The sequence below is a fragment of the Micromys minutus genome, assembly GCF_963924665.1.
Source record: "Micromys minutus genome assembly, chromosome: 6".
NCBI lineage: Eukaryota > Metazoa > Chordata > Mammalia > Rodentia > Muridae > Micromys > Micromys minutus.
In genome coordinates, this window is record NC_137975.1 from 3552978 (window position 1) to 3566499 (window position 13522).

Consider the following 13522-nt stretch of genomic DNA (forward strand, 5'->3'; position numbering starts at 1 on the left):
CTTAGACTTGAAAGACCATTTTGGTTGTCACCTAGCTCTGACATTAGTTTACGCTTCATGCTCCTGAAATGCAGATTGCTTTCTCCAGCACCAAAGGAAAGAATTCGGCACAGCAGGACTTAAGGTGAGAATTCATACCTTAGGATTCTTGGATCTGGAACTGCCACACTGGAGGGTCAGAAACGCATCCCTCAAGCCTTCTGGGGCAGCAAAGGGAATCTGAAGTTGTGAGTCTTTCGTGAAGTGGGTCTCAGGAATGCTCAAGGGAGCACAGGTCGGCTACCTTCCGCCATGTGACTCCGGCTTTGTCTTTGCTTTTTTTCCCCCCATTCCATTCACTGCTGCTTCCTAATGAGCCTAATGGTGTAGGTGGAAACCATGACTTGCTTCTAACTGAGAAAAAGCAAAAGAGACGGAAGACCCACAACGTCAAGACAACTTACATCTAACCTGCTGACTTTCTTGTTGGCTGTGCTGGGATAGGAGGGTACAGAACACAGCCTCCACCATACCCTCAGAGTGTAGCAGGCATAGGAAGCTGCCACTGACAGCAGGCTGAGAAGCCCACAGGCCATGACTGCGCCACTGGCTGGCCCAAACTAAGATAATAAATGTGCCGTCATACGTTGCTAGCTTTAGCATGCAATGATGGATGATTACTACAGATTTCAAGATATTTTTTATTTTAAACCATTTTATTATCAAAGTAATACAAATATCAATGAAATGTGGAGAAGGGAATAGCCATCCATTTGCTGCCCTGCCATCCCACTGGAACCATAACTGGTGATCTGACTGTCTACTCTGATAGCCTGGCGTGCGTGTCATTCCCATTCATGACCATGTTAATACTGTGTCTGTCGTTACTGTAGTGTTTTCTCCATACTGGTCACGGATACCTGTCCATCAACTACAGGTGTGGGATGGCCAAGGCACACCCAGGCTCCACCACTCTGAACGTACTCTTTGTGTAAACCCGCATATAACTGTGCTCTCTCTTATAAGAAAGTTCTAGGCTAACTGTGTTTGCAAGCAATATAGTGCTTCCGTCCGAGAAGGTTTTATTCTGAAACAAAGTTTAGGGTTGGGACTAGCTAAGTCAGCCTGACTACCTCTGACATAAAAGTTGAAGCACGCTGAGGAGCTTCGCATCCAATCTTTCAGGAATGAAGTCACCAAGAAGGGCAGACGTCATCTTCTAAGAGAAATATTCTGCAATACAGAGGAAGAAGGTCAGAATGCACCTAACAGCATATGTAAGACTAAAATTAGAATCCTACCCAACTAGGCGGCAAATGTAGAGCAAGCAAATCCCAGGCATGTACTAATGTTACTGACAGAACATGAACTTGGCATCCTCTAAGTATTGGCCTTTGTAGTTCACTCCAGTTACTCACTTAGATGCACAATTGCACAAAATGCTCTGGAAAATAGGATATTCTCCACATAACAGGAAAATTAAATTATTCCTTTGAAAAACAGCTAGAAAAATGCAGCCTTTTCTTATCCTGAGGAATAAAAGCCAAGCCTCTTTTGCCCTGGAGTCTCACATGGCAAAGGAAGTGGGAGCCAAGTGGCCTGATCCACACTTAGGGTCAGGCCACGCCTCTCTCTCCCATTTGTTTCCTGTCAACCACTTCAAAACTGACCTGAGGGTCTGGCAGCATAAATCCATCGGTAAGTTTATAATAGACTATTGTGGAATCTGACTCCACTATGGCCAAAGTGAAAGACATCGGCAGTTCCGGATCACCTTGCAGCTTTCTAGACGCCTTCAAGATTTCCCTTATCCTGAAAATAAAGACAAAGTGTGTTTGAGACTCAGGGTTACTCAATTAACAGTAAGATCAAACAGTATAAATTCTTGAGGGCAAGGTAGGATATTGCATCCAAAATGCTACGGTCATGTCTGTAGACTCAAATATAAACATTTGAAGCTTCCTTCTCACGCAGACCACCCTAAGAACGGCCTAAATACTCACTGCCCTTTTCACGCTCTCTGGATTGGCTGATTCTGGAACCGACAAAACACGACTACAGCCTAAGAGTGTTTTGTGCATCTTATTGGCTAAGGACCATGGATGTTAACTGCCTGTTTTCCAACTTGGTAGCTTATTGGAACAAAGTGACACCTGAGTCTACTATTTTAATTAGACCATAGGGCTGTTGTGATGGAAGACTGGTTGACAGAGTTCCTGATGGGGCTTACACAATGAGAACCTGTCTCAGAATATGAAAAATCATGAACAAACTATAATAAACATGTCCTGTTTTTCCATAGGGTTTATAACTACTACCTTTGAATCTATAACTCACCATTGGTTATCCATTGGCCCAACTGTTCTCCTACTGTTGTGAGGTTTGGGTTTCTGTTTTATTTTGTTTTTCTCAAGTTAATCGGGGAGAAACCACATTAGAATCTTCTCCATTAACATTCTCAAGATTTCTGATTTTTTTATTCAATTATTCTTTGGCGTCATTTCCTTGCTCAAAAATTGATTCTATTCTCCCCTTATATTTTTGTTTAAATATTGCTTCTTAAAAATTATTTCTGTATGTGAGTGTTTTGCCTGCACATATCTGTTTATCACATATGAGCAGTGCTGACAGAAGAGGGTGTTGGATCCTCTGGGACTGCAGCTACAAGCTAGCTACCACATGGGTGCTGGGCACAAACCAGAGAAATCTGCAAGAGCAACGTTGCTCTTAGCCACTCACACTCCTTCTTTCCCAGTATACAACATATAAAGCCTAGTAAATGCCCATAAAACCCTGTGATAGACACACTGAAAGTAAATTTCCCTAAGCATCCCTAACCGGCAGACTGTGCTGAGAACATGATGTTAGGACAACTTCATACAATGTCTCTTTTTAAAACATGTGATATTGTTTAAATTAAAGGTAGGTGAGTGTGTGTGCATGCCTGTGCACATCTGTATGAGTGTGTGTGTGCACGTCTCCTGAGGAGAGGTGGTGAACTGGACAGTGTGTGCATCTCACAGTCACAGCGAGGACGGAGTGTCCAGTGCACTCACTGTTGCTCTCTCAGTCCCAGGTCATACTTATTTTCCAAATCCTCAACAGCAAAACACTCTTGGGTTAGAGAATTAACTCAGGAGTTGGAAAGGAGGTTTTCTCAGAGCTGAGGGAAATCACGGACAAATTAAATGGAAGTTCCCATCTCTGAGCGCTTGTTTATCCCACTTGGTACTGTGAGTGGGAAAAGTACCAGTGTCTTCACAGGAAGAGAGGACAGGATGTGCCAACTCCTGCCTGACCACAGGTGGGCAGTCTTACAAGGCTTCCTGCTCAAAACCATGGCTAGTCAGCTCTGAACATGTGTCCAGCACAGAGCCATTGCCTTCCCAGGACTTTCTTCTTTGCTCCCTTTACAGCACACTGCACAAGCTCATGGAAATGCCTAAGCCAACAGGCCATTGCTACCTTAACCATTAAAAAACAGGGGTAACAGAGGCTCTGAGGGTCTACTTTAAAAATAACATGACTGTTAGCACACACTGAAGAATAACATTTCATTTCCAATAAATGTGAATGTTACTTAGAAACCAGGGGACTCTATATCTGAACAAGAAGAATTTCTTTTCTCCTTAGTGAAATCTCAGGGAGAAAAATCTCAACAAAAGAAAAGGGTATGTTGATAATAATCATAGCTGTTGCAAAATTATCAATTGTAAAACTTGATGCTGCCGGCAGACTTCTCCTTTAGACAATTCGTTACTAATATGCTGAAAAGGGGGAGTTGATTTTTAATAACTCAATATAACCAAACACAAAGTCAACACCATTTGGCTAATGTCCTGAAGGCAAATTATTTGAGCCTTTTCCATAACTCTTGTTAGATTTTTCTCTAATGATCCTAAAACAGAGACTGTGGAGTCTTTAGAGACTGCAGTGAGGACGAAAAACTGGGGAAAGCATTGCTCTCAAGTAAAGATGCTGAGATAAAATGTGCCATGGATTAAAATCATAGTAATTTATTCACAGATCCTTCTGTCCTCAAGAGCCAAGTAGAAACATGGTTCTATCTATAAACGACACCGGTTTCTCCATCAGCCTCAGCATGCTACAGCAGAAGGAAGGACACTCCTGACAAAAGCCCCGACTCTGAGCTCTGCAACAGTTCAGAATTCACCGTGCTCTTCCATGGGAGCAGGCCGCAAGAGAAGTTCCAGAGAGACCAGGCCACCTCTTTGGGAATCAGGCCAAAACTTCCCAGTCTGAAAAAAACAAAACCAAAACCAAGGCAGCTGAACTCCCGGTGGGGATTTGTTGAAGAATCAAGTGCCTGTGTGTCTATTCACCTCACTGCGGAGTCATTTTGCTAAAGAAAAAAAGTGAACTTGCTTATTCTTTCTTTAGTGCTAAGAGAAAGAGTGTCAATTGAAAGACGGCCGAGTTGAGGATTCCTCAGCAAGCAGCAGACCCCAGCAGAGGCTGCATGAGGACATGTGTCCTGACTGTGAGGGGGGGCACACAGTCAGACTTCAGGCCCCACGTGAGTGGCTGCTGAATAAACTTATAATAAAAGCCATGCTTTCAGAAAGGAGTATTTTAAAAGTACAAAGTCATAATTCAAGGAAAAAATGGAGCATGTATGTACTAAATCTCTGCCAGATGTAGGAGCACATGTCTGTATAAGTCCAGCACTCAGGAGAGTAAGGCAGGAGGACCATCAGCCCGCCAGCCCGGGCTACAAACTGAATACCAAGGTAGCTTGGGCTACAGAGTAAGATCCTTTCTTGAAAACAAAAAAACAATTAAATCAAAATACTAATAATGATTAGAAACGATGCAAACAAACTTGGTTCTTTTAACCCTTCATTTTGTGAAACACCACATAGGGACAGAGGGTAAAAGGGCAGGGTGCAGACGGGTGAGAACACCATGGAAGTGGACACCGGAAGGCACTGCAGATTGCCTGTCACACTGTGACCTTTGTCAGATGTTCAGTTACAGCAGGAAGATAAATAAGGTGAGAGTCTGAAAACAAATGGCAGTGTCCGGACATATGCCCCTCCACCTCTCTCTGTGAACTCTTAAAGGACATATGGTTAACATACATCCTTACATTCTTTAGTGTATTAACTATCAAGTCTCTGCCTCAGACGCTTAGCCACTCAACACACACCGGGCTAGGCACGAGGGTAAAGCAATGAACGAAGTCTCCACTTCTGTGGAACTAATACCAAGTGCACAATAGTTGTCAATCAATTAATGTGCCAAGATTAATTAGTTAACCACACCCCAGTAAGTTAAGAAGTGGGGCTGGTAGCTTGAGCCATAGTGAGGAAGCCGTGGCAGAGAAAGGAAGAAATTGAGATTCTGGGTATATTTTAGAGTCGGAGAGTGATTACTTGTCATCGAATACAAGGAATAGCAAGTAAGTATTTTCTCCACCCATACAGCGTCTCTCTCCCTCCCCCGCTCCCTCTCATCTGCTCATGCACAAGCACGTTATCTCCTGACCTGGGGAAATCACAAAAGAAGCATAAGTAGAACAAATCAGTTCTTTGACGTGGGAGACTCGTCAAGGGAGACTCGTCAAGTGAAGAGTTGTATATATGAGTCTGGAGTTCGTAGCACTGAATGAAGTGGAAATATGGAGATACAAATTGTGGAGGCATCAGGTACTGGTGACATTTAACATGGACAGAGGAGGCTGCTGGGGGGGGGAGCCTGAAGGCAAAGACTGAGTCCCAGAGCACGGCAACACCTAGAGGCCAGAAACTTGAGAAGGTCTCCAGCCCGCTCCTCCAGTAGGTCTCATCTCCCAAACAGCTCTCCCTTCCCCCACCCACATGCACACATGAACTTGAACACAAAATACGGAGCTCTCTCATCGGGTGTGGGTAGCTGCTGCCTCTGCATCACTACACAACATTCACAACCAGTCATGGCTGTCAGCTTGCTCAGGCTCAACTGCTTGTTTCCAGTATGGCTTCTGCTGGGAGCCTCCTTGGGCATCTCAAGGTCTGAACTTCTTTCACATGGCTTGTCTTGCAGGGAACACTCCCAGACTCCCCATTCCCTCCTACTGTCTCCTCCCACTGCAGTCTTCTGAAGTACCACAGACACACCCTCCGTACATTAAATCAGAGTATAACCTTCCCTCTCAACCCTGGACTCTGAGCACCTTGTAGAGAAGGTCAGTGATGCTTTGTACCCTTGACCCCAGGTCTTCAATATGAAGGAGAAACATCATGAGAAATCTGAAATTTACCTTATCCTCTACTCAAACCAAAGTATCCTTGTATTTTACCGCTCAACAGTCTATAATTATATTCATATTCATTTATATTCACTGTATTTAATGGTTAAAAAGTATATTTATCTCTTAATACTGTTATCATTTTAATTTTCTCTATACAGCTCAGTGTTTTAAAATACCTTCTCCCTGCAAACGTATTAATTCAACTGGCATACAAATAAATAATTTATCAATTTATATTGTGTGGGGAACCGCTGTGACATCTTGCTGGAGCAGCATTAATAGCTGATAAAGTACTTGTGTAAAAAATCATGTCACTTAAAGAAAAATTACTATTGTTGGTCTTCCAAGGCTATGTAGAGAAAAATAACAAAGAAAAAACCCTATAATTTACTTATTCAACGTAGGAAGAAGGAAGTCCATTCTTCTAGAGGGCCGTGGCAAACAGGACACAGTATGCCTGAATAATCTAGATTAGGAAAGCCAATAATCCTAACTTTGGCTCCAATATTCTTTCACTGTACAGAAATCTTGCCAAAGGTGTCTCCTTCCCATCGACGACCTGTGAAAGGTGTTAGGCTCTCCGATCTCTTAGGATTTCCACTTTCTGGAGGTAAACTGCAGACAGGTGGGAACGCCGAGGCTGCTTCTCAATCTGCAGTGAGACTTGCACTGGCAGACGTCATGCCCAGAGAATGCTCTGCTGTGCAGCGAGGCTCCGCCCCACTCACACTGCCCTCTAACCTGAGAAAGCTTCACAGCATAGCCACTGTGACAGATCAGCAATGCACAGCTATCATTAAGGACAAAACCTTTACCATCTTTACAAGGGAGATTCAACATGATGTGAAAACAGCACTCCGTAACTCCGGACTTTACAGTCGTATAAGAAATCAACTCTACTCAGTCATTTTAACCATATGGAAGTACAGAAAGGCTTAGATACCCAGCTATGGTTGTAGTCTCAGCCTCTCTAATATCTTACTGAAAGCACTAGACCAGGAGTCCTCAGCCTTCCTAATGCTGCGACCCATTAACAGTTCTTCATGTTGTGGTAACCCAACTATAAAATTATTTTCATTGATACTTCAAAACTGTAAATCTGCTAATACTATGAATCGGAATGTAAATATCTGACATGCAGGATACTGATGAGCAACTCCTGTGAAAAGGTTGTTTGACCTCCAAGGGGTAACCCACAGGTTGAGAACCACTGCATTGATCCAGAAGCTGAGACAGAACGGGATGTGCTGTAAGGTCTCTCAGGAAGAAACAAAACTCTGCTAGTCAAGAAACGCCTTTGCCCTCTTCTTTCATTCTGAGCTTTGTTGGAAGGTATTTAAAATATTTCCCATTTAGAACCTGTACTTAACCCTATCCCAAATGCCTGAAACACTGTAATCCTGACTCAGGTGTGATTCTCAATGGCACAGTAGCTTTTCTTTGAAGGAATGATTATTCTAACAGATGTCAGCATATGTGATCATGATAAAACACTTACTTTTAATCTTCACCCAAAGAGAAGCTACTTAAACATAAATTTTACTTCATTTTCAAAATCCACATTGAAAAGGATAGGACATGCCTCAAACGGATGAAGGCTCCTTGTTGTCTCTCACTGTTGTAAGTGTGTGTGTTGTACATAGGTGCACACAGGAAGGACAGAAGAGGATGCTGAATGTCTTCTTCAATTGTTCTCTCTGCCTTATTCCTTTAAAAACAGACTCCCTCACAGAAGCTCATTGTTTCGCTAGGTTGGCTGGCCAGCAAGCCTCAAATTCTGCCTGTCTCTGTCCCCAACATTGGGGTTACAGGCACACAGCTGACCTTTGACATAGGTGCTGGGGATTTGAACTCAGGTCCTCAGGCTTGCATAGCAAGCACGTTTGTCCATCTTCAAATCTATCAGCTCTATGACCTCTGTGGGAATCTATGACTGTGATCTCACACACCACTCTGTCTAGGGAAAGGACACCACAGGCATTTATGTACTAAAGAAAACAGAACTCCTTAGAGCTCATTGTTTAAAAAGATAAAACAAACAATCTGATTAGCCAAAGATGGGGAATGCTGAACTAGTAAATCTGGAAATGAGAGGATAATATTATGAGAAAACTGATAGAAATATTGTCTCCCAAATGTAACAAGCCTAGTAGATATAAACAACATATCAGAGCCATAGAGCCATGAGAAGGAAGCAGTCACCCCCAACAGCAGCCACACCACGGCTTCGCTGCACGTGGGGAGGTGCTGAGTAGATGAAGGTGTGACTGCTGTAAATGAGGGTGATGGGCTATTCAGGAGAACGGACACCCTCTTCCTCCTGTCATTTATTTAACAGAATCTCTTGTTAACCTTTCAAAGATTAAAAACAAACCTTTACTTAGAATGCCAAGCAGGAAATGTACCTTAAGCTTGACAGAAAGATGACGATCATAAAAGAAAGGTTGGGTGCACAATGATTATATTCAAATTAAGATGTTATTCACTAACTCATACCTTAAAAAATGGCAAGGGTGGGTTTAAAAACGGGAACATACAACCAATGAAAGGTTATTGACAAAAACATATAAAGGACTTATAAAAGTAAAGAAAAAGAGCAAGCAAGCAAGAAAACCCGGAGTCTAACAGGCAAGGGTCTGTTGAGCAAAGGCAGAGGTCCTTGCTCACCTGTTATGGCTGAGGGAAGCAGAAATGGGCGTAGGCACCACTGTCTGCGGTCCTTCCCCTTCGATCTCAGTGCCAAGGAGGCAGATGAGCTGCAGTTCTGGTATTCCTACACAGTTTACTTCATGCCAACTTTTACCTGAAAAGAACAGCAAGAATGGACAAAGGCATTCATTCAAAACCAAACACAAGCATTCTAAGCTTCTAATATTCAGTTGACAAAATGCACTTATAGCATGACCTCCTCTCTGTCTTTCCAATATTTTACATGACCTAGTAATTACCAATGTAAATGAGTAAAGAAATGTAAAATTAACTGGCAAAATTAATAGTAAATGAAAAAAATTGTTGATTAAATGTGAATAATCCTACATGATAACCCAATCCCCCAACCTCCCAACATCCCAATAGCAAACCAATATAAACAAGCAACTTACTCTCCATGAGATCCAGGTAAACCAAGAATGCTATATAAACTTGGGTGGCATCTCCTATATCTAATTCCATCATTTCTAAATACTGAAAATCAAAACGTAACTGTTAAATAGAGAAGAAAATAGTAGCTCAATATTTTCTTTCATTTAACAAATATTCACTAGATATATGCATATAATATGTATGCATATGGATATAAACTATCTCTCAGATTTAATGGAAGTTAAAAAATGTAAGGTCTTATCTCTGCCTCCATACAGCCTCCCTTCCTGCATTAAAGATACCACCTAATCAATCACAAAAAACTAAGAATGTTCAAATCCCATATATAAAATGCAAGAATATTTACATATAATCTGTGCAATCTTTCCACACACTTTAAGACATCTATAGGTTACTTCAGGTGTACATGTACCATGGAGAAGAAATTTTTTTCAAATGTTTTCAATTAAAAATTAATTAGCAAATCCTCCATTATGAAAGACTAGCTATACTTAAAACGGACAGGCAAGTGACAATTATTAGAAGTGTGTAAGTTATACAACAATAACAGGACTGGTCAGGGGAAGTGTTCTCAGGGGATGGCCTAGTGAGTATGTCATGACAGACTGGATGCAATGTGAGCCTTGTAGGACCTGAGTGAACTGAAAAGAGCAACGGCCCAGTGTGAGTAACACGGAGAGCGAGATAAGCTACAGATATTCAAACCTATGGAGACTCACACCCACCAGGAGCAGGAAAAAACTAGATTTTCATTGAGCTATGTTATGGGATGCCTCAATTTCTCTGGCATCTAACTTGCATGTAGAAAAAACAATCTGCTAAATTCATAACAGCTCCTGCTCTTGAGTAGGAGTTATTTAACTGAGTTTTAAAGAAGCAAATTACTTCTTTCAGACTTGCTGGTTGTTATAGGAAAACCTCAGAAATCTACTGATGCAGGGAAGGCCCTGGGCATCCAAACACAGGGGGACAGATATATACACAGAGTTGATGCGCAGATCAGATATTTGCAGAACCTTGAAGGGGCAGACCTAAAGTCACTGTCACTCCATTGGCTGTATGGTAAATGTACAGGTTCAAAAGAAGGGGTTTGTGTGTCCCAACTTTCAAAACATACTTGACAATAGTATCGAGACATAATTTGGGGTTAGGCTACAAGGTCTAATTTATTGATCCTGGAAAAAAAAAAAAACATAAACAGGAAGATTTGGTGGTTTATACAGCCATTAACTTCAATAAGAAAAAAATCTGCAAGTAAGAAAACGAATGCTTTTTAAAGGCAACATCAAACCTAGATGAAGTTTCAAAGAGTTACTAATAAGTCCTTATATAGTACTTATTTGTCAGATTCCTTATAAAACTTATCCTATGAGGTTAATTACTACCATTATCCCCTATTTTTAAATGAAGAGACTGTGACATACTGTGACAGGTCAAAAAAAAAAAAAAAATACGGAAGCACAAGTACAGTGAGGTCAAAATAGTCAAAGCAGATCAAAGTTTACCAACTCTGTAACAATTCAAACTTGGGAACTCTGAACTGAAGTCCATGTTCCTAGTCACAATTCTCTGTCTCTCTTTCTCTGCCCCCCCCCACCACCATTATGAAAACTAATAACATTGACACGCTATTGTTTTGGAGAAGATGATAGGAAATCGTAAGAAAACACCAAGCTTCATGAAGTAGGGAAAGATCCCCCCCCCCTTTTTTTTTAAAGATTTGGAGTTAGAAATATCCGCTTTCCTTGGTTGGCTTGGGACCCTTTTCCGACTTAGGAACTCTCAAAGGAGAAAGTTGCCACTGTATTAATGTACCAGTACTCAAGGTCTCTATAAAGCCTTCATTATCTGCAGACTGCTTGTGGCTTTATGGTTACAAATCATCAATTTCCCAAGTAGAGGCAAGCAAAAGGTTATCCTTATTTTCCTTGAGGTCAATACAGAAAATACAATGTTAATAGTTCTCTACCCTGTGCAAGAACTTACTCAAACTTTCTAAGAAATCTGAAAAAATTAGAATTCCGCTTCCATTCAGAATCGAGATGCACACACTTTGGGCCTAAGGCTAAGTGTAATGCTACTGTGCCTAAACACAGTATTTTCGGACTCCTAGATCTCAGCCATAGCCCAGACTGTTCGATCGGTTAACTGGACTTAGTCCATCTCAGAAAGCACTACCTAGTTAGAAAAAAGAGGTATTAATGGAGTGCTTGCTCGTCAGCGGCCTCTGGATTAAGGGTGGCCTTGGCAGCATGATGGGAATGGTGTTAGTCTGTATTATATAACTCATATAAACAAACAAAAATGACACAGCGCGGGGGCCAGTGGCCTTGCACTCGGGGTATCCCCTTGAACCCCCTCCCCTTGCCGCGAGGCTGGAGTGTGTCCTCCGCTAAGATGCGGGCCAGAGAGGGAGCGCGGTGCCGAGGGGCCAGGTCGGCGCCCTGCTGGCCTCGCGCCTCCTGACCTTAGGGTGTGTGCCCATCCAGGCGTCCTCGGGAGCCCACGTGTGGGCGCCGCCGCCATCGGGAATAGGACCCCGAGCAGGCCCGCTGCAACCCGGGGTAGGCTCGGAATCGCTGCGCTCCTCCATGCTGCCCGCGCAGAAAGCAGTGGTGCACCGCGAACCCCGCCCGGCCAGAAGCCGAGTCCAGCGCGCGGGAGTTCCGCTTCCCGCCGCGCACACTGGGCGGAGAGTTGGCCTGGCCACGCCCTCTGGCCGAGACTCGCCCCAGCCCGGATGAGCTCGGTTGCCTCCCTAGTCTGGGCAGGTTGTAGGGTAGAGAAAGTTAACTAATAAGCCGAGTTCAGAATCCTTCAGCCCTTCTTAAACCCGTGTTCTCGCTTGAGAAATGAAGGGTTCTTAAATCGTCTTGACCTTCAGATCCTGGTCTTCAATTCCCGGGAGCAGAAAAAGACACCCCCCACCCCGAGTTTAAAAATAAAAATAAAGCAAGCCCACCTTTCAAGATTAGAAAAAACCATGAGGTGTTGAACGGGCATTGAGAACTAACGTAAATATATGACTTAAAAGCCAAAGATGAGAACCTTCAGTCTGATGGGAAGGGAATGGCAAGGAGGTTTGGATTTACCCCTAAGTGAAAAAGGAGCCAGTGGAGATTCCTGGTATGTGTTAAGAGGGGCGGTTACAAAGCCACTATATTAACCTAAACCAAAAAAACTTCTAAAATTAAAAGTACCAGGCAAAAGAAAACGTGTGATTCAAAACCCAGTCGATTAAGAATCTTGGGTTGAAACAAACAGAACTTTGATGTGACCATTACGATCAACAACAAAGTACAACAAAACAAAGTTTTAATGGATGGCAATCTCAAGAGTCAAATCTCAAAAATGAAAAAAATTTTAAATCCAAGTGGGCATCCTGCAATTCAAGATTACAATTTCAGAAATAGAGATTTTTTTTTTTTCAGTGAGTGGTTTTGGACAACAAAAATGGAATTTGGGAAGAAGAGGTAGTGAGGTTGCAGGTAGAGATGATCGAGAGAAATCCCTAGAGCTGAGCGACAGAGTAGAATTTTATTTTCATGAGAGGTGAGGGTGGGAGGGAAGGGGCAAAGTGTCAGGCTTAGAGGTGAGTGCTTTAATCTCAGCGTTTGGGAAGCTGAAACAGAAGCACTGTGATGTTGAGGCCAGCTGAGTTTAGAGTGAGTTCCTTAGACCTGGGCTATACATCAAAACCTGTCACAATAAACAAACACGGAGAATGGACAAAGCCTTAAGGATTTGCCACATGTTAGTGGAATAACAAAGAGAATGGAGTGGAAAACGTTAAAGAAATGATGGCCATTTTTTTTCACAATTTTAATGAAATAAATTTGCCAAAATAAAATGATAAACAAATATCAATTAAATGAGACATGAGTTCACATTGTTGGATAAAAGAAAAAGAGGAAAACCTTAAATATATCAGAAATCTAAGTACAAGGAAAGTCCACCTGCAAATATTTATATAAAATTATCTTTGCCTCCACAAAACAGCTACTGAATGCCACCCCCAACGCCCCAAAAGCAAATAGTACTAAAGTTAGGCTCCTGCTGCTCAAACACCTACACCGATTCCAGAGCTACAAGGATGTTCTAGTCAGTCTTTCTCAATTATTCTAGTGTCTCTCTGTCTCTCTGTCTCTCTCTGTCTCTCTCTGTGTCTCTCTCTCCCTCTCTCTCTCT

General features: G+C 42.4%; 1 protein-coding gene across 1 annotated transcript; it reads right to left on the bottom strand.

Annotated features, from left to right (window-relative positions):
* Positions 1-736: 736 nt before the first annotated feature.
* Positions 737-11941, bottom strand: TSEN15 (tRNA splicing endonuclease subunit 15). Its single transcript, XM_080918191.1, has 5 exons — positions 11802-11941; positions 9334-9415; positions 8900-9035; positions 1650-1791; positions 737-1212 (listed from the first exon to the last, which is right to left on the bottom strand). Exons 1-5 carry the CDS (start codon positions 11925-11927, stop codon positions 1192-1194), a joined length of 507 nt encoding a protein of 168 aa, XP_080774317.1. The 5' UTR covers positions 11928-11941; the 3' UTR covers positions 737-1191.
* Positions 11942-13522: the final 1581 nt, after the last annotated feature.